Raw genomic sequence first — 23900 nt, 5'->3', positions numbered from 1 at the left:
TATATGTATGTGCGCCACATGTGTGCAGTGTCCCCAGAGGCCAGAAGAGGGCAATGGATACCCTGGAACTCCAGTTATGGGCAGTTTTGAGTTGCCTGTTTTGGGCACTCAAAACTGAACTTAGCAGTATGTGTTCTTGACCACTGAGCCACCTCTCCAGCCCCAATATAGCATTCTTTTTTTTTTTAATAAAAGATTTATTCATTATGTATAGTCTCCTACATGTATGCCTGAAGACCAGAAGAGGGCACTAGATTTTATTAAAGATGGTTATAAGCCACCATGAGGTTGCTGGGAACTGAACTCACGATGTCTGGAAGAGCAGCCAGTGCTCTTAACCATCTCTCCAGCCCCCAATATAGCATTTTTGGTTTTTTAAGTTTTTAATTTTTTGGTTTTTCGAGGCAGGGTTCCTCTGTATAGCCCTGGCTGTCCTGAAACTCACTCTGTAGACCAGGCTGGCCTCGCCAACATAGCATTCTTTAAAAAAAGAGGAAAACCTAGCAAACACAGGAGTGGATGTTCACAGTCAGCTATTGGATGTATCACAGGGCTCCCAATGGAGAAGCTAGAGTAAGTACCCAAGGAGCTAAAGGGATCTGCAACCCTATTGTTGGAACAACATGATGTACTAACTAGAACCCCGGAGCTCTTGTCTCTAGCTGCATATGTATCGAAAGATGGCCTAGTCAGCCATCAATGGAAAGAGAGGCCCATTGGACTTGCAAACTTTATATGCCCCAATATAGGGGAATGCCAGGGCCAAAAGAATGGGAATGGGTGGATAGGGAAGTGGGGGGGCGCTATGGGGGACTTTTGGGATAGCATTGGAAACGTAATTGAGGAAAATATGTAATAAAAATATTAAAAAAAAAAAAAAGAACCAGGGGAATGCCAGGACCAAGAAGTGGGAGTGGGTGGGTAGGGGAGTGGGAGGGGGGTCTGGGGGACTTTGGGGATAGCATTTGAAATGTAAATGAAGAAAATACCTAATTAAAAAAAATAAATTGGAAAAAAAAAAAAAAGAGGAAAAAAAATTAATGTGACCAGGTGGTGGTGGTGGTGCACGCCCCTAATCTTAGCACTTGGGAGTGGATTTTGTTTAAGTCTGAGGCCACCTGGTCTACACACTAAGTTCCAAGACAGAAAGAACTACACAGAGAAACCCTGTCTAACCTCTCCCCCACAAAAAAAAAAAAAAAAAAAAAAAGGGCAAAAATGAGCCATGTCTGTATGTCCGCAAACCACATGCATGCCTAGTAATCACAAAGGCTAGAAGAGGCCACTGGATCACCTGGCTCTCAAGTTACAGATGGTTGTGGGCTGCAACTGGGATATTAGGTATGAAACCTGGGTCTTCTGGAAGAGCAGCCAAATGCTCTTAAATACTGAGCCATCTCTCCTGCTCTCAGTGACACCTAAAACATGTCTTATGTAAGACAGGTGTAATATCTTAGTCACATAACGAACATATTGTGGCGGGAGGTTTGAGGGACCTGACTGACTTGCTCCTAGAAACAGTGGCTCAGTGTGCACACACCCATTTCTGGTCTTCTGGAGACTTTGCAGACTGTAACTACCTCCAAAAGAAACAACTCTGTACACATTTTAATTAGTATCCCTGAAGGGTTCTTTTGAGTAGAAAAATTTCCAAACAAAGTTGCAGGTCTTGGAGTGGAATTCAGCGGGAGAGTGCTTGTCAAATCCCTGGGTCCTAGCCCCAGCAACACAGGTTTTTACAGCTGTTGGTCTAGTCCTAGGGCTTTGACCATGACAGGTTAGTGTTTTGTCCCTGAGCCATTTCCTCTCAATTTTTAAAAACACTGGTGTTTAGTGACTCACCTGACTGGGCCACCCAATCAGGCAGCCTAGACCCAACAAAACAGACATGAGGAAGAGGTGTCCCTTGTGAATATATTTTATGTGTACATACAAGTGTGCATGCGCACTTGCACACATGCATGTACACACACACACAGAGAGGAGACATGCGCACGCATACATACTCTCTCTCTCACATACACACACTTGGCTAAGGAGTAAGGAGTTTGAGGGCAGGACAGGAAGCATCCGGGTGGCACTGGTGCAGGGGAGAAGAAGGGACAAAGAGAGCAACTGTCCCCATTCCCTGCCCCACCCCCCACATCCTACCAGGAGGGGGGACGGAGAGCTGGAAGAACAGGGAAAGCTTATTCTCACAGAAGAAAATCTCCAAGTACAGTGATTTTTTTTTTTAAAGCCTCTTCCTTCCACTCTCTGCCCTGGCAAAGCCAGGCCGTCCTCAGGACTGGGCCAGGACAAGGTCATGGAGAAGGGCATAAGGCCAAGGCCTCAAAAGGCCAGTGGGAAGGTGAGGACTTAGGCATAGTGGGTGCCCGGTGTTAGAGAATGGTCCCCTCTGTGGTCCAGCTGGTCCTGCAAGCGGGCAAACTCGGCCAGCTCATTGAGCTCCTGGAACTGCCGGTCCGTCTTATGGCTGACCAGGGAGCGGTAGAAGTGAACGGCAAAGACGATAAAAACCAGGCCACAGGGAACCATGATGGCGGTGGAGGCGATGGCTGCTGCCTCACCCGGGGTGATGCCGCTGCTGTCGCTGTGGTTGGAGACGATGACTGATTCAGCGGGAGGCTTGGTGGGGCTTGGCTGTCCCGCTTGCCTCTTGAGAGGCAAGAACTTGACCCAGCAGAGCAGCACGACCTCCGCTAGGAAAAGCAGCGTCCCGATGACCGTGGAGAAGGCCCAGGCCAGCTCAATGTGGCGGTGCATGCGCTCGTGGGGCGACTCTTTGACCGAGTTGAGGTTGTGGACGTTGCTCACAGCCTCGATGTTGGGCAGGATGCAGGTGCTGATCATGAGGGCAAACAGGTGCACGGCCACCAGCACTGTGGTGCAGGCACTAAAGACGATGAGCAACCCTGGTGGGTAGTCATGGTCCGTGTCCAGCTGGACTTCGACCATCGCTACCTAGGAGAAGGGAAGAGGAAAGTGAACGGCTCGCTCAAATCCTAGTCCTCTTCCCATCAGCTTGGTCATTTGGCCTCAGTCTCAGTTTCTTTCTTTTTGTTTTTTTTTTTTTCCTGTTTTTTGTTTTTCAAGACAGGGTTTCTCTGTGGCCCTGGCTGTCCTCGAACTCAGAAGTTCACCTGCCTCTGCCTCCCAAGTGCTGGGATTAAAGGCGAGTACCACCATGCCTAGCTTCAGTCTCAATTTCTGGGAATGCCAAAGCCCACCCTTTCTGGGTTGTGAAGTCACAAAAAAGTATTGATGAGGAGAGCAAGCGTGAATCTATCAGCTGTGTGTCCTTAGGAAGTTAGTGTCTCCCAGCCCTACCATATATAGAAAATAAGTATGACCCATTAATTCATAGAATTATTTTAACAAATAAGGGTTCTTGGTACACAGTAAATATCTTTCAATTGGGAACACTGCCACTGTCAATCATAATAGTGAAAGCGGGTAGAGTTAGGTATATTATGCACGCTGTAAATTTCTTTTTCGAGAGACAGAGTCTCTCTGTGTAGCCTTCCCTGGTCATCCTGGAACTTGCTCTGTAGACCAGGCTGGCCTTGAACTCAGAGATCTGCCTGCCTCTGCCCAGGGAGGCACTTCTTTCTTTCCACCACATGGGTCCTAGGGATCAAACTCAGAATGTCAATTTTGGCAGCAGGCATCTTTACCTGCTTAACTGTCTCTCCAGACCAAGAAAAATTTAAAAACCTCAACTACCAACTGGTGGTGGCACAGGCCTTTAATCCCAGCACTCAAGAGAAGAGGCAGGTGGATCTCTGAGTTCAAGGTCAATCAGGTCTATAAAGCAAGTTCCAGGATAGCCAGGACTTCACAGACCACCCCTGTCTGGAAAAACCAAAACAAAAATGAACTACTAAACACTATCCCTACCTCTTCCACACTTTTTATTTTTAGATGTTTTTTAATTTTATGTATGAGTACACTGTCACTGTCTTCAGTGAGTATACCCATACCTTTACTTCTGGCAGAAGAGAGCATCGGATCCCATTACAGATGGTTGGGAGCCACCCTGTGGTTGCTGGGAATTGAACTCAGGACCTCCTGAAGAACATTAACAGGCTGAGCTATCATTCCAGCCCTGTCCCAAACTCTCACACCTACACAGGACTCAATTTCCTGTCCCACTCGGAGGACAAGGAATAGGTTGGAGAAATGAAGACCTTCCCACGTCATATCCAGGTCCATTCCGAGAACGGAGTACACAGGCCAACAGGGAACTGAGAAAGGCTTCTCAGAACAGACAGGCCCAACCCAGTGCTTGTATCTTGGCTGGCTGGGTGCCAGCAAGCCCCATGGCATCTCCTCCTCCAGCCCCAGGGCTCACACACTGGCTGTTCCCCACTTCCTGGAGAGTGGAGAATTTAGGGTCACTGGGGGCATAATCTGGACCTGCCACCTGCTCTTTACACTTGGGCCTTGCAAATCCGCCCATGCAAAGGAGCTAACTCATCAGATTTCTGCCAGGAGCAGCAGGCCATTGGGGACATTGCCAGGGTCCACCCGTGTGGGCTGAAGGGTCAAGGGCAGCAAAGAAACGGGAAATGACATGACCATTAAGGGAGGCTGGGAACTGTACCTAGGGGGTCAGAACGCTTACCTCCCATGCACAAAGCCCTCTCTCAGTCCCCAACACTGAAAGAAACTGTGTGGTGGTTCATGCCTGTAATCTCAGCACTGCGAAAGGAGAGGCACGAGGACAAGAAGTTCAAAGTCATCCTCAGCTACGCAATGAGTTCAAGGACAGGCCCAGCTACAGGAGACCCCAGTCTTTAAGAAAAAAACCAAACCAAAATGATAGTAATTGCCTGAGGTGGAGGTGGTGTTAATCCAAGCCAAATACCTGCTGCGTGGGGGCTCAGTAAAAATGGATTCTTGCCAGGCGGTGGTGGCAGAGGCCTTTAATCCCAGCACTTGGGAGGCAGAGGCAGGCGGATTTCTGAGTTCGAGGCCAGCCTGGTCTACAGAGTGAGTTCCAGGACTGCCAGAGCTACACAGAGAAACCCTGTCTCGAAAACAAAACAAAACAAAAACAAAAACAAAAAATGGATTCTATAACTGCTCAGTTTAAAACCTTCACTCCCATCCCAGGCTACCTGAAACTCTCCAGTTCTTACCCTCCTCCTTCTGAGAGGCAGGCTCTCAAGCCAGAGGCATCCCAGGTCTCACTCTAGAGCTTCGGTCCAGACCCAACCCTCTCAGTTAGATGGACGGGTGATACTAGAGACAGAGCAGAGAGAGAGTCCAAGAGTCTGGGGAAAGGAGTGGATGCCTGCATTAAAACAGCCCGGCTGGTTAACACAGCCCTAAGCCTTTTCAGAACATTTCCACCTGGTTTAAAGGCTTTTGCCTAAGAACCACAACAGCCACCAAGAGTGAGGATGCTTCAGGCCGGGAATTTACAGAATGGTTCAAGTTCATGTAAATTTGGGGCACTGCCATGAGAATTTTGACCCGTTGTTTAAGATTCCCCGGTGGCCTAACGCCAACCCCGAGAATTCTTCTGAGCCCATGCGGGCAAGGGAGCTGGGCAGCTCGGCACATGCGGGTGTGGGACACAGGACAGCAAAGGCAAGGCACATCTGATGCACCCTTCCCCCCACTCTCCCCACCCAACCTGGAGAAACTGGGTACCCTCAGGGACAGCACCTCCTCCTCCTTCCCCACCCCCATTCTTCTTCCTGTTTTGGCCTTTTATCCCAGGACCTGAAACCTGAGAAATGACAAGCCAGAGGGCTTGGTGGAGCTGCCCCTGCTCCACCTGCTCATATCCACTGGGGTGGAGGCCAATGTGCAGGGCTGGTCTGTGGGTCCCAGGTTGTGGGGTGTCTATGGCTGGGTTTGTGTACGTCTCTGCATCCCAGTGACCTCCAAGCGACATACTGTCCTCTCTGTAGCACTTTTTAACCACACAAAGCCACGACGTGAAGCTGATGTAAAACCTGTGCCTCCCCTTACAAAACTGGGGACCCCTAGGCAAGTATTTAAAATCGTCGCTACCCTAGTTTTTGCATCCATAAAATGGAAGCCCACTTATGGTAGTTATGAAATTTGAGAGTTAATGAACATAAAATGTTCTTTAAACACAACCGGATACATGATACATTTAGAGTATCAATGATTTTTTTTTTTCCTGTTTTTTGGTTTTTCAGATAGCGTTTCTCTGAGTAGCCCTGGCTGTCCTGGAACTCGCTGGATAGACCAGGCTGGCCTCGAACCTGCCTGCTTCTGCCTCCTGAGTGCTGGGATTAAAGGCGTGCGCCACCACGGCACAATGATTCTTTTAGTGATTATCATTACTGGGGTAGAGGAGCACGCTAGTCCAGTGTGCTGAGGTCCTTGAGTCCCATGCACACACATACATACATACATACATAGACAGACAGACACACACACACACATACTTATTCATTCACTACTCACTTTCAAATAAGGAAACTGAGTCTCAGAAATGAGATTAATTATAGGACATGAGCTATCCTGCTCTTGGGGTGGGGGTGGGGAATGGACCCACAGCCACTCTTTTTTTTTTTTTTTTTGGTTTTTCGAGACAGGGTTTCTCTGTGTAGCCCTGGCTGTCCTGGCACTCACTTTGTAGACCAGGCTGGCCTCGAACTCAGAAATCCGCCTGCCTCTGCCTCCCGAGTGCTGGGATTAAAGGCGTGCGCCACCACGCCCGGCCCCACAGCCACTCTTAAAAACCTGTGTATAATGGTGTGGTTTTTCACATGGTCACCGAGGTTAAATGAGGTTTGGATGTGTAAATGTTTAGCACAGACTCAGCCCCTGGAGAAGCTCAATAAATCTTAGTTAAAAAGAAAAACATGGAGGGAGAAGTGAAAAGAAACGTAACTTCCCCAGGCCTGAACGTTGTTCCTCATTCAGGGGCCCCAGGCCTGCACGGTCTTCCTCATTCTGGCTGTATAGCTCCTTCTGAGGCAACACTAGCTCCCGATGTGAGCATGGGGGAGAGCATTCCACCCAAGACCTGGCTGAGTGAGCATCTCTGCAGGACAGCATCACCAGGACCATAAAACCCAGCGGAGAGAGGCACACATGGTTTGGGTATCCACACATCCCTGGGCTGAGCTCTCCATGGAAGAGGAAGGACCTGCTGCTATGCTCCGGAAGAAACCCTATTACCCTCATCTACCGTTCTTGGAAGTCCAACCATACAGGCTGGCTTTATGCACCACTGCCCCAGAGAAAACCAAGTTCAGTGCCACAGGGCTGCATACAAGAAATGATTCTGGCCAGGTTGGTGGTGGCACATCCCTTGAGTTCTAACACTAAGGAGGCAGAGGCAGGAGGACCTCTTGAGTTGAAGGTCAGCCTGGTCTACAGAGTGAATGGCTTCTAGGACAGCCAAGGCTACACAAAGAAACCCTGTCTTGAAAAATATAACAAAGCAAAAACCAAGAACAAGAAGTAAGGGATGGCTGGTGCAATCATAAACCCTGACTCACAGGCATTAAGGGTCTTCCCCCAGAATGATCCCCACTAGGGGTCTGTCCCGCAGAGTGGGAAGAGTAACATCAGAGGAGCCCTGGAAGAATCTAGCAGCTGATATTCAGGGCCCCAGCCATGTTCAGAGAGATCACATCAGATTAGATTGCATGCAGATTCACAAGGTAAATATAGCTGGGAGCAGGACTCTTAGCCCAAAATAAACAGCTCCTTGCCAGCCAGCAAGCCTCTACCAACCCGGCTGTACAGGGCCTGACAGAACAGAAGGGTCAGATCGTGGGCCCCAAATCACACTAGCCTATAGATCCTCGAAGGAGATACTGGGCATCTTATATCTGAAGCAGGGGCTGAAGATTATTGATCTTGCTGGACAGGGGTGGTGGCACATGCCTGTATTCCCAACACTCAGGAGGCAGCGACAGGTAGATCTCCAGGTTTGAGACCAGCCTGGTCTACATAGTAAGTTCAGGCTAGTCCGGTCTATAGTGTGAGTTCTAGGACAGCCAGGGTTATACAAAGAAACCCTGTCTCAGGAAAAAATAACAAATAAAATAAAGAAAAATTAAATTAAAAATTAAAAAGCTGGGCATGGTGGCGCATGCCTTTAATCCCAGCACTCGGGAGGTAGAGGCAGGTGGATTTCTGAGTTTGAGGCCAGCCTGGTCTACAGAGTGAGTTCCAGGACAGCCAGGGCTACACAGAGAAACCCTGTCTCGTAAAACAAAAAAACAAAAAAAAAATTTAAAGATTATTGATCTTGTGGAGGGCAAGCCATGGCTGACCTAGCCAGGCATGTGGCCACCCCACCTGAATATCAACCACCTATACCTTCCTGTAGGATTCCATAGACACCCTGAACATCTGGGTCCTGGTAATCTTGACACTTCTGAGAGAACTCCCGGCCCCTTGCCATGCCCAACTCCCGAACCACAGTGGGAAACACAGCTTTCTTCTCCCCAGCTCTTCTTGTTCTCCCTTCTGAGACAACAGATGGCTGTAGCCTTGGATAGACCCCAACCACCCCCCAAAGCCTGTCACACGGCTTTCATGGAGTTTGCCTGGATTTGCTAACTCTATTCCAAACCGCAGACCATCATCTAGCAAGAGAGGGTTCTGGTCGGGCATGGTAGGGCACGCCTTTAATCCCAGCACTTGGGAGGCAGAGGCAGGTGGATTTCTGAGTTTGAGGCCAGCCTGGTCTACAGAGTGAGTTCCAGGACAGCCAGGGCTACACAGAGAAACCCTGTCTCAAAACAAACAAACAAAAAAAAACAAAAAAAAAAAAGAGAGGGGGCTTTGAATCCAGTCCCGTGGTTTACAGACTCTCTTGACCACAGCAGTCCAGTACTCCAAATTGTTTCTAAAAATAGGTGTGCACTCTTTTATGAAACAAACAAAAGTTTCACTAAACACCACGTGTTCTTGAAGCCTGCCAATGTGGTCTATTCTTACAAGCCTGCACTCACTGTCCCTCGCCCTTCGGTTTATGTATTAAAATTTTTTATTGAGAATTCCTGGGATGGTGGTTATTGCACCTCCCCTTCAGAAGAGACAATACTGTAGAAAAATCAAACACTGTCCCAACCTAGGCCAATAGAAGGAAGCAGCCAGCCTTCTTAAAGGGTTGGTCTTCAGTCTTCCTGAATCCAAGAGGGGAGATGCAGAGGGACCACCTTGTGATATGTGGGACAGGGTGGGGTGTGCTGACCCTCTACCTGGCTTCTCAAAAAACTGAAGGAGAGATACCTCCACTTTTCTGGGGGGGTAGATAGAGATCATAGTGTCTACACTCATTTATTGTTTTGAGACAGGGTCTATCCTGTAGCTCTGGCTGCCCTGGAACTTGCTATGTAGACCAGGCTGGCCTCGAACTCACAGAGATCCACTTGTCTTTGCCTCCTGAGTGCTAGGATTAAAGGCATGCACCCCCACCCCCAGATTTTTTCTGACCCTCCCTGAGTTGTCACTTCCTGAGTAAAGGGTTTGGTCCTGCAGACTGAGCAGAGAGGGGTCCCCAACCTTATTATTATTATTATTTTTTTTTTTTTTGGTTTTTCGAGACAGGGTTTCTCTGTGTAGCCCTGGCTGTCCTGGCACTCACTTTGTAGACCAGGCTGGCCTCGAACTCAGAAATCCGCCTGCCTCTGCCTCCTGAGTGCTGGGATTAAAGGCGTGCGCCACCACGCCCGGCTATTATTTTTTGATAAAGAGACTTATTTGGTGGTTCACCCCATCTCTCTTCGTATCTTTAATTTGGTGACTTGGGGTTTTTTAATTTTTAGGTTTATTTTCTTATTTTATGTGTATTTTACTTGAACATATGCTATGTACATGCCTAGTGGCCTCAGTGGTCAAAAGAAGGTGTTGGACCCCTAGAACATAATGAATGGCTGTGAGCTGCCATGTGGGTGCTGGGACTTGAAGCCAGGTCTTCTATAAAAACATTGTTATGGTTTGAATATGCTTGGCCCAGGGAGTGGCACTAATAGAAGGTGTGGCCTTGTTGGAGTGGGTTTTAAGACAACCCCACCCCCATCCTGCCAGGCAGTGGTGGCACACGCCTTTAATCCCAAGCACTTGGGAGGCAGAGGCAGGCAGATTTCTGAGTTCGAGGCCAGCCTGGTCTACAGAGTGAGTTCCAGGATAGCCAGGGCTATGCAGAGAAACCCTGTCTCAAAAAACAAAAACAACAAGCAAAAACCTGTAAAACAAAACAGATCAACACTGCCCATGGTCCTCCTGTCTGTCTGAAATGTCCCTTTCAAGAAAGCAGCACATTGGGGCTGGTGAGATGGCTCAGTGGGTAAGAGCACCCGACTGCTCTTCCGAAGGTCCAGAGTTCAAATCCCAGCAACCACATGGTGGCTCACAACCATCTGTAACAAGATCTGATTCCCTCTTCTGAAGTTTCTGAAGACAGCTACAGTGTACTTACATATAATAAACAAATAAATCTTAAAAAAAAAAGAAAGAAAGCAGCACATTAAAAGCCCTCAGAGGGTCTGTGAGAGAAACCAGCTGATTTACATTTTAACTTCATATTCTCTTTCCTTCAGACTATCCTCTACCCAGTGTAGATCAATAGAGCACTGCCTTGGGAAGCCCACTTAAAAAGGGCTTTTCCTTTCCAGTCAGGGACCCATCAAGGGAAGGGCCCCTCACTGTTCCCAGCTGAGGATTCCAGAAAGTGCTGCAGGCAGGCACTTGTGAAGTTTCACAAAAGGCCTCTCTCAGCAGGCTGAGCAGACAGCAACCTCCCCTTGGGATATTCAGCAGAGAGTTCCATTTATGCACTGCCCAGCGTACAAATCTTGCATGCAGAATTGGGCATCTGGCAGACTCCAAAGGCCTGGTTATCAACCAGCTGGGGGGGGGGGGGTAGGGTGGGTGGGTGGATACTGGCAAAAGGAGGGAGGGGAGAAAAGGCTCCCATCAGATTCAACAGAACTCAGTCCTACTAGCTAGCTGTGATCAGGGCCTTTCTGAGCCCTGGTTTTCCTGTGTGGATCTCAAACTTTTAAGAGTTACGGTGAGGTTTAAACAAGAATGAAAGGAAGGAAGGAGTCTGGGCTCATGCTGGACACAGTTAAGAGTTACATAATACCCACTTTAATCATCACTGTTACATTATTCACACCAGGCCCCTGATAGGTCCCTGCTGCTCACCCAAGAGTTCCAACTTCCTAGAAAGGTCCGCAATGCCCTCTAGTAGACATAGGGCTTTTGTTTAGGGCAGGGTCTCGCTACGTAGACCAGGCTGGTCTCAGACTCACAGAGAGCCGCTTGCCTTTGCCTCCTGACTGCCGGGGATTAGAGGTGTGAGCCACCAGAGTGACTTGGTGTGTGGCATGATGCCAGTCACACCAGACCCCTCTCTTTCCCTAGAGACCCCAGAGACCCACAGTTCTCTAGTTTCCCTAGAGAACTGTGAAGGTTCTTGCCAGTTTGGTAGGCTCTCCTCCAAACCTTCCACCATCCTCAAGGCTCGCTCCGTTGGAATCGCAATCCTTCAGAAAGCAGACCCCCACACCCTGGCAACTAGTGTAAACAAGTTCCCTAGATACCTAGGCAGGTATTATAACTTGCAAATACCAACCCAACAAATCCGCAAGCCAATGAGGTTGGTTGCTATTTACTGGGGAAGGAACCCCAAGAGGTTAAGCAACTTCCCCCAGTTTTTACAGCCTGAAGAAGCCCAGCTGACACTGGCACCTGGGTAGCTGCTGTGCCCGTTCCCATTTTGCTACCCTAGAGCTTCTGGGCTCTATGTCCTTGCCACTCTCTGAGGCTTGCTTTCCCATGGACCACCCAGAGGGTTATAATGGCTTCCGGAGCCAGTGACTTAAACTGCAGCATGTCATTCACAACCATGCTTGGAAGGAAGATGACAGGAGGACCCCTCTGAAGCATTTTCCACGGTTGCTAGCCTGGTACAAGAGGCCCATCGACTCCAGCATTAACCCTCCTTTCCGGGGATTAGTACCGAGTGGTAATAGTAGCTTCTTGCTCACCTCCCGCCCAGCACTCTGATCTCTGGGTATGTCATAAACACCCAATCATGTCTCATGACTGGAGCGCTTCCTTCCAATTCATTTTCCCAGAAAGCTTAGCCAACTTCTGAACCTGCTCTGGAACCTGGAACAAAAAAGGGGCTGGCGGGCAGAACTTGAGGAGGAAGATAATCCAAAACTAATTGATCCCAGGTCGTGGAAGGCATTTTGTTTACCGCACCAGGCTGACCTTCCCAATTATCGTCTGCTTAGGCTAATGTTACAGGCCTGCCTCCCATGCATGACCACCTTTGTCCTGTACAGGGACAGGGTCAGGCCCAGGCTGTGGTAACCTTAGGGACAGACAGCCTAAAGCTAGGCTCTGAAGGAAACTTTTGTTTTGTTTTGTTTTTTAAGATAAGTGTTTCTCTGTGTAGCTCTGGCTGTCTTAGAACTTGCTCTGTAGACCAGGCTGGCCTCGAACTCAGAGATCTGCCTGCCTCTGCCTCCTGAGTTGCTGGGTTTAAAGATGTGTACTACCACCTGCCCAAGGGATACTCTTGGCTCCAGGGACACTGTAAAATGTACATCTAACCTAGATTCAGGTTCCCTTCGTTTTCTATTTGTAGAGTCCCACCAGCCAACCAGATACAGCATCAGGTCCTGAAATCCCTCAGCTCCCCGTGGGTTCCTTACGTGGGTTCTCATACAAGTCAAGGAGAGAACAAGATCCGCCCATCTCTACACAGGAGAAAACTAACCTTAAAGACACTTATCTTCACTGTGTTACAGGCACCTGGCCTACACCCTTTCATCATGAAGTTAGGATTGGCTTGATCTCCACCAGGCCTTTTGAGAGACTCTCCCTCACGCTCACTTTAGGGATAAGCAGGTGAATTTGGCATTCCAGGCTAACCTGGCTAACGCTGGAGGGGCAAAGGTCAGGTCAGCTCCTCTACTTTTCCAGGTTTGTAGGAAGGAAGCCCTCTGGGGGCAGGAAGTTGGCTGTGCTGACTCACAAGCCAAGAGAAGAGTAATCCAGGAAACTTGTCACTCCGTTACCATGGCATGAGGGTGGCCAGGCACCCCCTTCCTTCCTTGAGGCTCACTCAAGGGGCTGGGTGTTGGCAGTGGGGGCAGGGCATCAGGAGACCTCAGACAATCCAGAGTTCTTAGAAGTCCAGCTTCATAGCAGAGTACTTAGTTGAAACTGCGGCTCAGAAGGGAGGCAGTCCTGGACCTCAACCCTTCGTAAGTCTGCACAATTTAAAGGATGGCATCCTGGAGTTGAGGAGCCTACTCTACCCAGGCTGTGCAAACAAGATTCCCAAGACAGTGTGGATGCATCCATGCCCATCCACGGTTTTTAGCTACCCCAGCCTTCTAACCTCCTCCATGTTTTTAGTGGAGGCTTGACCTTCTGCGGAAGAGAAAAGGAGAGTGTAGGAAAGGACCCCCTATCTGACCCTCACCTCTCCTGGGGTCTAAGAAGTTACAATTTACAAGCCATAAACACGTGATACCCCCCCCCCCCAAAGTGTAAAACTTTCTCTTTAACTTCCAAAGAAACATTGTGTGGCTTTGTTTCTCATTCCCTTTGGCTTGGAGCTACCTGCCCCTGGCTGGACACTGCCCACAGCACTGTGGTGTGTCCTAAGTAAGACCTAGGCACTGGCTGACCCAGGTTCAAGTCCTGTTTACCAGACTAGCTGTGTAGAACAGACAGGTCTTGAAGTCATGGGCAATCTTCCTGCCTCTGCCTCCTGAGTACTATAATTATAGGCCAACTCACTTTCACCTCTTTACAGGGCTCCTCCTCCAACGTCAGTTTTTAAAGTCGGTTTTAAGGATTTTTTTTTTAATCTGCCATTTAAGAAATCAAGATCCAAGGAGAGAGAGAGAGAGAGAGTGATTTGCCTGAGGTCATATAGGCAAGCAGCAAGTGGAAGAGCTGGGAAGGGTAATTTATATCACACCTCCTGGCCTTTCCTCTCTGGCCTAGTGCACTGTGGGCCTCTAAAGCATCCGGGCTCACAACTGTGCTGACCCAGTTGTTTGCAGCCAACAGAGAGAGACCCAGACAACACTCCCTTCCCAAGAAAACCAAGGGTGCCAACCACTCCCTTCCTCAAGGCCAAAGGCTTAGCTAATTCAGCGGCTGTGCTGGTGAAGGGGGGGGGGGCGGCAGACCCCACTGATGTAGGTTGATGTCATCGAAAGATAATAACAGCTCCAGGCAAACTCCAAGACAGGCAAGCCTGAAGGTATTCCTAGAGTTAAGGTCTGGTGCCTAACCTGCAGCCTCCAGGAGCGCCTCCTGCAGAGGCTTCCGTACCACCTTCTTGGGACTTGAGGGGAGGAAAATATGCCTACCTCTTCACCAAGCAAGAGCCCGTTCAAGGGGAACATGTCCCACCCTCCTCCCCCACACCCAGTGACTCAGAGGCAAGTTTCTAGAGAAGAAACTGAAGGTGGGGAGTGGCACTCAACCCCTAGGCTGAGGCTCTTGGAAAATGCGGTGGGGTGGGGAGTGGAAAAGGGGGTAAGAGTTAGTGGAGTATGGGGAGGTGGAACGTATTGGGAAATCCCCTCCAATATTTGATAAAGTCTTGTTAATACCTTCCGGCCTTAGGTGTGCGAGAAGGCGCGGCCACAATGTAGCTCTCATCTTCATCTCCTGACACCTGTCCTCAGTGGGCTGGACCTTTTGCGTCCTTCTTGTCCCCCTGATTACATGCAGGGCAGACTTCTTACATAGCAACTTCTTGAAAGCAACATTCTTTGTAACCCTAACCTCTTTGCCGCGACAAGGTGCCCGTCTAAAAACACCTGCGCGTGGGTATCTCTATCTCTGGTCGTCCACCTCGCCCTCACAGCTCAGCAACCTCTGGCTCCCCTCCGGCGCCTAGGACAGCTTTCCCCAGCTCTTCCCCTCACCCCAGGCACGCCCAGCCCGCTCCCAACTGTGGGCCCCGTCGGGGCTGCGGGCGGGAGCGGCCGAAGCAGGAAGAGGGGAGGAGGGCAGGGAGGCCCGAGCTCACCATGGCGAAGCCGGAGAGCAGAGCGGAGGTCCGGCTGGAGGCTTTGAGCTTGGCTCGGCTCAAGTAGAGCTTGCGCCAGGACAGCGCCTGCATCGAGTGCTCGTTGAGGCTCATCACCTCGGAGTAACTCTGGCCGATCCAGTCCGGGTAGCTGACGGCGGGTGGCGGCGGCGGCAGCGGTGGGGCCCCCGAGGGCTCCCCGTCCCCGCTGCGGCGGCGGCTCCGGCGGCTGCCGCTAGTGCTGCTGCCGCCGCTCACGGGAAGCTCGGGATTGCTGTGACTCGGGGGCGGGGCAGGCTCCGGATGCATGGAGTACTCTGCGAAGGCGCGGCTGGCGGCGAGCGCCTGCGAAGGCTGCGGCCCCGGGGCCGGGCCGGGCCGGGCCGCGCCGCACCTCCGCCGGCCTCCCACTCGAGCCGGTCTCCCGCAGCCGGACGCACCGGATCCGGAGGCCGAGGCACTGGCTGCAGAACCGCTCCGCAAGTTCCAAGCGGCCGCGACCGGAGCCTGCGCGCCGACCGGCGTCCGGTCCCAAGCCGGCACCTCCGCGAGCTCCACGATTGGCCGGCGACCCGAGGTTATTTGCATACGCCACACCCACGAATACACCCCGCCCACAAGGCGGTGGGCGGTGTCCGTGCGAGTGACGTACCCCGCACCGCCTCCGACGGCTCCGCCCACAGCCCCTGGCTCCCCTTCCTGGAAGCGCCCCACGCTGTCAGGCCTCGCTTCTCTTTGCAGCTGCTTCCGTGGCTTTGCTCCCGGAGCTCTTGACTTGGGCCATCCGAGGTCACCTCTGGGCGCCTCCTGAGGCCTATTTCCTCCTTGGAACAAGGTGGCAAAAGGTCTGTTGGAAAAAACAGCAAGCGGAGGGCTACTAGAGTTCAGTGAGCGTCTATTGGGTGCCAACACGGTTCCAGGCACCGAGGGCAGGGTGTAGGCATGTGATTGAGACGGACAAAGTCGATCCCGAAGATGTCATGCGTGCCTGGAGTCCCAGCATAGAGGAGACTGGAAAACAATGAGTTTGAAGGAGGAGTGAGCCCTTGCCTTGGAACACAAGAGGGACAAAATTCCCTGCACCCTTGCAGCCAACACTCTTTTTTTTTTTTTTTTTTTTTTGGTTTTTCGAGACAGGGTTTCTCTGTGTAGCCCTGGCTGTCCTGGCACTCACTTTGTAGACCAGGCTGGCCTCGAACTCAGAAATCCGCCTGCCTCTGCCTCCTGAGTGCTGGGATTAAAGGCGTGCGCCACCACGCCCGGCTACAGCAGCCAACACTCTTGTAGAAAAGACACACAAACATCGAGTAAATTATAGTTCAGGAGAAAATGTGTACAAAAAAAAAAAAAAGGTAAAAAGTAGGTGAATAGTAAAAGGGTTGTTATTTTAATTTTAGAATGCTAGTCCCCGTTTGTATTTATTTATTTTTGAGACTACATAGCTCTGCCTGGCTTGGAACTTGTTATATAGACCAGGCTGGCTTCAAACTCACAAAGAGCCATCTGCCCAAGCCTCTGGAGTGCTGCCATTAGCATGTGCCTGCCATTCCCAGACCCCTCCGTGGGGTTTTCTTTTTTTTTTTTTTTTTTTTTTTTGGTTTTTTGAGACAGGGTTTCTCTGTGTAGCCTTGGCTGTCCTGGAACTCACTCTGTAGACCAGGCTGGCCTCGAACTCAGAAATCCGCCTGCCTCTGCCTCCCGAGTGCTGGGATTAAAGGCGTGCGCCACCACGCCCGGCCCGTGGGGTTTTCTATTCTGCAGGAGGCATACTAAAAAGGTTCACACCTTGGGAGTCTCATCTGAGCTGAGACCTGGGCCAGCAATGTAGGCGCCAGGACCTAAGGGAAGAGGAAAATAGGGAGGTTCAGGGTGGGGCTCAGGAGAGATAAGGTAGGGAGGGCACTGGGCTAAGGAACTTTAGGACGCGTTAAGAGCAGTCTCACCGCTTTAACCCCCAGCCTTCAGCATGTTTCTTGGCACATACTCCACATTGAAGAAATGCTTGTTGACTGAATACATGTGGGAAAAACAAGAACAAATGATAAATTTAGATCCCAGTCAAATCCTAAGCATGTGGTGTGGCACTCCAGGTCTATGGTGTGGGAGTTAAACTCTTGTGCAACCGCTAGAGGGCAGCCCTTCACCCAACCACATGGCACAAAAGAGAGGCCTCCTGTGGAGTTTCTGAGATTCCCCTAGCTGCTGCCTTCCCAGGTTTACAAAGATTGAGAATTTGGGGCAGGCATGGTGACACAAGCCTTTAATCCCAGCGTTTGGGAGACAGAGGCAGGGCAAGAGGATCTCTGAGGTCTAGGCCAGCTACATAAAAGACTTTGTCTCCCTCGGCAGTGGTGGCTCATGCCTTTAATCCCAGTACTTGGGAGCCAGAGGCAGGTAGATTTCTGAGTTCGAGGCCAGCCAGGTCTACAGAGTGAGTTCCAGGACAGCCAGGGCTACACAGAGAAACCCTGTCTTGAAAAAAACAAAAACAAAACAAACAAACAAACAAAAATATCTCAAGAGGCCGGGCGTGGTGGCGCACGCCTTTAATCCCAGCACTCGGGAGGCAGAGGCAGGCGGATTTCTGAGTTCGAGGCCAGCCTGGTCTACAAAGTGACTGCTAGGACAGCCAGGGCTACACAGAGAAACCCTGTCTTGAAAAACAAAACAAAAAAAAATCTCAAGAACATAAAATGACAACGAAAAGATTGAGCCCTTGGAATTTGAAATCTCACCCCATTCGGTTTGTTTCGTACGTGGGCTTTGTGTTTATTATTCCTGATTATCATTTATACCTGTGCTCAACTATTCCCAAAGACCTTTCCTTTCTGCCTACATAGCCCCACGTATGGTCTTGTCTGGTCACCCTGATATCTTCCCTTGCATAGCTCTGATTGTAATAGCATCTGTGCTAGGTTTTTGTTTTTGTGTTTGTTATTGTTGTTGTTTGTCAGCTTGACATGAACTAGAGCCATTGGAGAGGAGGGAAGCTCAATGGAGAATGTGTATCCCTCAGACTGGCCTGTATGCAAATCTGGAGGTCATTTTCTTGATGAATGATTGATTCACGGATGGCCCAGCCCACTGTGAGTGGTGCTGGCCCCTGGACAGGTGGGTAAAATCCTGAGTTCTATAAGAAGGGCAGGCTGAGGCAGCCAGTAAGCATCGTTCCTCCCTGATCCCCGCTTCGGTTCTTGCCCTGATAGAGTGTGACCTGGGAACACATAAGACAAATAAGCCCTTTCCTTCCCAAGTTGCCTTTGGTCTTGGCCTTTATCGCAGCAATGCTAGGTCAGCATCTAAAGTTGTCTAGCCAATTTATGTATTGATCTGAGCCCCACCCTTTAGAGTTTGTATAGGACCAGGTTTAGTCAATACAGTAACAGCCATCCTTGGTTCATGGAAACCAAGAGAGAGGACAGCCAGGCGTGGTGGTACAGGCCTTTAATCCCAGCACTTGGGAGGCAGAGGCAGGAGGATTTCTGAGTTCAAGGCCAGCCTGGTCTACAAAGTGAGTTCCAGGACAGCCAGGGGAACACAGAGAAACCCTGTCTCAAAAAAAAAAAAAAAAAAAAAAAGAATCTGGAAGGCAGAGAGGAAGGTCTACTGATGTAGCGCAATGAAGAGATCTAGCAGTGGTGTGGCAAAAAAAACAAAAAACAAAAACGTGAGGCCTTAGCCACGGGGATGGTTTCCTCATTGCAACATTGTAACCCCTTTCCTTCCTCTCACTCTTACTTTGCCGCAGCCCATTAGTATAGAAGAGAAAACTACACAAAAAGCTCAGCACGTAGTTCTGGGTTCAATCCTTGCACCAAAAAGCAAAGCAAATAAAAAAAATAATAATAAAAATAAAGATATCCAGATCTAGGGTGGAGGGAAGGCTCTGAGCTCAGCCCCTGACTCGGGAGGGTTGAAGGACCCACAGTAACCTTTGTCCTTCTTACTAGATTCAGCTGGGACCATGAGTAGCAGCAAAGCCATCAATAGAGGTACTTCAGCAGGTGGAAACTCTGAGGCTCCGGTAAGAAAGAAGAAGCCGCTTGCTAAGAAACGAAACTGGCACTGGCACGGGTGGCCAACCAGGGTTAGACTCCAGGCTTCAGATTCTATGTCAGCTTCAAACAACCCTGTGGTGTCTCCTTCAAGTCCTCTGAAGGTATGCTTTTAACCTCTGGGGGTGCTCTCAAAAAAAAAACCAAAAACCAAACCAAAAAAAAAAAAAAAAAAGCCCCAAACAACTTTTCTTTCCCAAACAGTTTGTGCTTGAGAGTGTAGAGACTCTGCTGAAAAGACAATGGTCTTGATCTATCAGGACTAATGGCCATAGCCTGAGGGCTGACCAGAGACTGCTGCCATAGGTCGCTTAGGAGATAGCAACATCCTTATTCTGTTAGGAGAGAAAGCAGTGTAGTACTTCCCAATGACAGGCCCTGTCCTACATCCTTTTATTAACACCTATAGTCATAGTCATGTAAACTCTAGTATGTATTATCTCATTGTATACTAAATGTTCTATTAAACTCCTTACAGACTTGTAGTATTAAATCACCATTTTACAGATGAGAAGAAATGAGGCTGTTAGGAAGCAGTAGTATCTCATTTATGATTCATTTATTTTTAGTAGGACAGATTTTGATTTTTTAAACTTTATTTCTGGCCTCCAGAGGTACTGCATACACATGGTGAACATATGTGTAGGTAAAACATTCATACACATTAAATAAAAATATATAAAATCTTTTAAAAAAAAAAGTCATCCAAGCTATTTTGATTTTAGCAAGTTCTTTGGATAAAGTTTGAGAATCACTGAACCAGCTTGTCTAAGCAAAACTGAGATGTCAGCCCAGCATGGTGGCTTATGACTCTTAAATCCTGGCACTTGACAGGCCTAAACAGGGGTACTGCTGGGAGTCCCGAGCTACCCTGGGTTGCGTACGTACATACATACATATGTGCAAGCAAAACACCCACGTACGTGAAACCAAAGTGTCTGAAACACACACATAGAGCACACACTGAGGGGAGATGTGAGAAGACACAGGAAGTAAACAGAAGGAATCAGAAACTGGGGCAAAAAGCCTCCGGCAGATTTTCCCCTAAAACCTTTAGAGAAGGTGTCCCTCCCAACACATGGACGAGATTGGGTGACCTCAAAGTGATGTGGCTGTAGTTGCTGGCTGCTTGCTGCTGGCCTGCAGAATTGAGACAATAAGTCTGTTCATTGGGTGTGGTTGGGCACCCCTGTCGTTTCAGCCCTTGGGAGGTGGTAGGAGAGAAGAGTTTGAGGCTAGCATGAGCTATATAATTAGACTTTCTCTTGAGAGGGAAAGGAAGGGGAGTCTAAATACTTAACCGAATGGATCTCTGAACTCCCTGGGTTGCAGCTCTTCCGTAAGGGCAGCCTGAAAGAATGAATCTCAGGGCCCTGGAGGGGCTCAAAGAGTTCAGCCAATCAAGGAGGTTGAATTCTCATTCACCAGATATAGGGAAAATCACAGACTGTTGGGTGAGGCACACCTGGATTTGGACTCCAGTCTCATCGGTGTGTAACTCGGCTACGTTGGCAAACATCCCAAGCTGTCTGGGCTCCATCTGTCAAGTGGGAGTCCCGATGGCACCAGGCAGCAAGGGTTGTTACGTTACGAGTGTTTCGTGACAGAACATTTGTCTGGCAATCAGCACAGTGCTCAATAGATGGTGACTATCTTCCCTCTCACGGGCACTGTGGGGATCAAAGAATGAAGGCAGCCCCATCGCACATCTAATGAATTGGCTAATCTGTATTTACCAAGGGCAGTTCATCTCTGAGAATCCAAACAGGAAAAACAGGTACCAGGATAAAGGAACAGTGATGAACTGTCTGGAAGTGAAAGGCCTGTGGAGGAAGGACAACTAGAGGCGTCTAATAGGATGTATGTGAGAAACAGCGGCCGCCCTTCCCAACCAGGAGGTCCCACTATTTATTCCTGCCTCCCATTGGTCCTGTCTATACAGAAAACCTGCTGACAGTGGTGGTGCACGCCTTTAATCCCAGCACTCGGGAGGCAGAGGCAGGCGGATTTCTGAGTTCGAGGTCAGCCTGGTCTACAGAGTGAGTTCCAGGACAGCCAGGGCTATACAGAGAAACCCTGTCTCGGAAAACCAAAAAAAAAAAAAAAAAAAAAAACCTGCTGACTGAGCAGCTGTAAGAATGGATCCCAATGATCTAGACCAAAGTAAGCTAAGAGGATGGCATGGACCAGAGGGCATAGAGGCCCAGGCCTGGCAGTGGGATGTGGAATTATACTGACACCTGGAGCCTCAGATGCCATACATAGAAATCAGGTATAAAGATATCCTTCTGGTAGTTGGGTGCACAGACAGAATACATACCAGTTTGGCACCTAGTAGGCAGTACCAACAAAAAGAATCCTCTGTTTGCCGCTCATAGGATAAAAAGGGGAAAGACAACTGAGGCCGGAAGGAAATCGAGATCCAGTCCAGCATTAGTGTGGGGATATTTTTATCCGGACACCCGTCCATCTGTCTTGTGTCCATTCTAAGCTGGTGAGTCTATCAGACTTCTTTTAGAAGTCCTGAGTCAGGGCTGACCACAAGCAAGTTCAGGGTAGTAGGAAGTTTGGTCTCACAGCTCTCTCAAAGAGATTTCAAATCCATTTGACACATATAGTTTTTTTTTTTAAGTTGGTGTCTCTGCCTTCAGCTGCTGTTGCCAAATTTCCCTTGCCTCCTCCAGTCTGGAGCTGGGCCATTTCCAGGATCGTTCTTTGTACAATTAAAAAGAAAAATAGAACCGTTGATGTTGCCAAACACATATTTAAAGTGACACTCTGAATCTAGGGAGTGAAAAATCAAAATGTTTTAAGGTTTAGATTAAAAGTCTCCATCCTCGGCAGTCCCTGACCCTGGGATTTCTGTAGAGCCTGGCTGCCTTTAATCCTCTGCCCTGACTCATAAAAACCCTTTAGACCAAGGGTATTTATTTCTCAGAGAACTATTCCAGGCTAATCACATAAAAATACCCTGCTTCCCCGGCATACCCTGTCTAGTGCAGGTCCTGGGAATAGATCTGTGGAGTACACACCCAAGTCCCCTTCCTTCATGCATCCATTCCACTAGAAAAGTCTACCAGGCAATTGTTCTCCTTAACACTTTCTTAGTATCAGCGCTCTTTCCTCCAGCTTTCTCTTGTCCATTGTATCTAGGGGGCCATCAGGATTCACACAGATGGCAGAGGTCACTTGGTCACTCACCCCACGCACTCTGTAAGAGCAAGCCAAAAACCTTTCTAAAAGGTACAACTTGCTAGGCCTAGCACCACCACACTCATTAAATTCCAGCCCTTAGCAGGGCTCTCTGTGAGTTTGAAGCCAACATAGTGAGTTCCAGGACAGCCAGGACTACAAAGAGACCCCGCCTCTAAATAAAGGGTACAGCGGCTCGGGTTCTTTCCATGGGTACACTAACTTCCCATCGGTGCTTAACAAATAATGCAGTTGTTTAATATAACATAATTTGATTTTTATTCTTCTGGGTACTGAGAAGTCAAACTGAAGCTGTGGGGTTTAAATAAACTAAAGAGGGTAGATTTGGCTCCTTCTGGAGGCTCTGATGAGGAAAACCCATCTCCTCCCTTCTTTCACCTTCTGGTGGATTCTGTAGTCCTGGGCTTGTGGGTCCCCTTCCTTCAGTGTTCAGAGCGCTTACTCTGATCTTAGTTTTCATTGGTACCTCTCTTTCTGCCTCTCCTGTCTACTTAAGATCACATTGGATTCACCTGGGATAGTCTCCACTCAGCTCCTCACCTGGGGAAGCTTTATCTGATCGACTCCTGCCTCCTCCCTTATGACTAGGAGTCATGCCTCATCTGCCACAAGACCTAACAAGAATATGACATCAACGAACCAGAGAACAAGTTCTCATCAGACACTGAATCTGATGGCTCTGTCTGTCTGTTAGCGATGCGGAGCCTCGGGAAGCCCAGGCTGGCTTCAAGCTCCATACACAGCTGAGGATAACCTTGGGTTTCTGGTCTTGTCTCCACCAGAGTGCTGGGATTACTGACATATGCCAACACACCTGGTCTGTGCCGAGCTTTTCTAGGAGAAACTGGACCAATTGAGCCATCGGCAATTCTGCCTTTTGTGTTGAATCTTGAGGTTCTAAAACAGAATTAAACTTCTTTGCTAAGCCTTGTAGTCTTGTGGTAGTTTGCCGCAGCAGCCAAATGGGCTAAGCGGGCTGCTGCTTGCCTTTTAGACCACGGCTCTGAAAGTCATTTTCGGTTTTGAGCGTATCCGTTTTCTCCTAGCTCATGAGCCCACCCCATCCTCCTCATCCTCTGGAATGTGTGTCTTTCTGAAGCCTGACCTATGCAGGTCGGGCCTCAAACTCACAGAGACCTCTGATTAAAGGTGTGTGCCAAGCCTTGTTTTCAATCATGTATAGATGTGGGGTAAGGGGGGCAGCCTCTGTGCATATGAGTACAGTGGTATCAGACCTTCAAGAGGATGTTAGATCCCTTGGAGCCATAGTTACAGGTAGTGTGAGTCAACAGACAAGGATGCGGGGGGTCAAACTTGGATCCTCTGCTGGGGTTAAAGGCATGGACCACCACTGCCTGCTGGATGGTTTGATGGCTAATGTGGTATGAATTTAAGCATCACAATTAAAGGTCGGTTTAATCCCAGCACTGAGGAGGCAGAGACAGGCAGATCTTTGAGTTCAAGGCCAGCCTACAGAGTAAATTTCAGGATAGTCAGGGCTACACTGAGAAACCCTAACAACAACAACAACAAAGCAAAAGAAACAACAGCAAAAGGGTAGGTTCCAAATTCTTTCATGTAGTCCAGCAGTTAATAAATGCCTACTT

General features: G+C 49.1%; 1 protein-coding gene and 1 long non-coding RNA gene across 2 annotated transcripts; one reads left to right on the top strand and one right to left on the bottom strand.

The window, feature by feature from the left end:
- Positions 1–1902: 1902 nt before the first annotated feature.
- LOC110294733 (calcium release-activated calcium channel protein 1) lies at positions 1903–15580 on the bottom strand. Its single transcript, XM_021163160.3, has 2 exons — positions 15026–15580; positions 1903–2964 (listed from the first exon to the last, which is right to left on the bottom strand). The coding sequence occupies exons 1-2, from the start codon at positions 15332–15334 to the stop codon at positions 2359–2361; spliced, it is 915 nt and encodes a 304-aa protein (XP_021018819.1). The 5' UTR covers positions 15335–15580; the 3' UTR covers positions 1903–2358.
- A 3462-nt stretch (positions 15581–19042) lies between these two features.
- Positions 19043–22831, top strand: LOC147005352 (uncharacterized). Its single transcript, XR_015046858.1, has 3 exons — positions 19043–19184; positions 21459–21574; positions 22790–22831. It is a non-coding gene; the product is annotated as an uncharacterized LOC147005352 (long non-coding RNA).
- The last annotated feature ends 1069 nt before the right edge of the window (positions 22832–23900 follow it).

Source organism: Mus caroli, unplaced genomic scaffold, assembly GCF_978045245.1.
Source record: "Mus caroli unplaced genomic scaffold, Mus_caroli_1 scaffold_4, whole genome shotgun sequence".
In the NCBI taxonomy this organism is placed as follows: domain Eukaryota; kingdom Metazoa; phylum Chordata; class Mammalia; order Rodentia; family Muridae; genus Mus; species Mus caroli.
The sequence above is the reverse complement of the archived record's forward strand: the minus strand, read 5'-3'. Positions and strand labels throughout refer to the sequence as shown.

Excerpts from the sequence above, each read along its gene's own strand:
- LOC110294733 (XM_021163160.3), bottom strand. The coding sequence starts at position 15,334 with ATGCATCCGGAGCCTGCCCCGCCCCCGAGTCACAGCAATCCCGAGCTT. Across the intron at positions 2,965-15,025 it reads TGCTCTCCGGCTTCGCCATG|GTAGCGATGGTCGAAGTCCA; the intron begins GTGAGCTCGGGC and ends CCCTTCTCCTAG.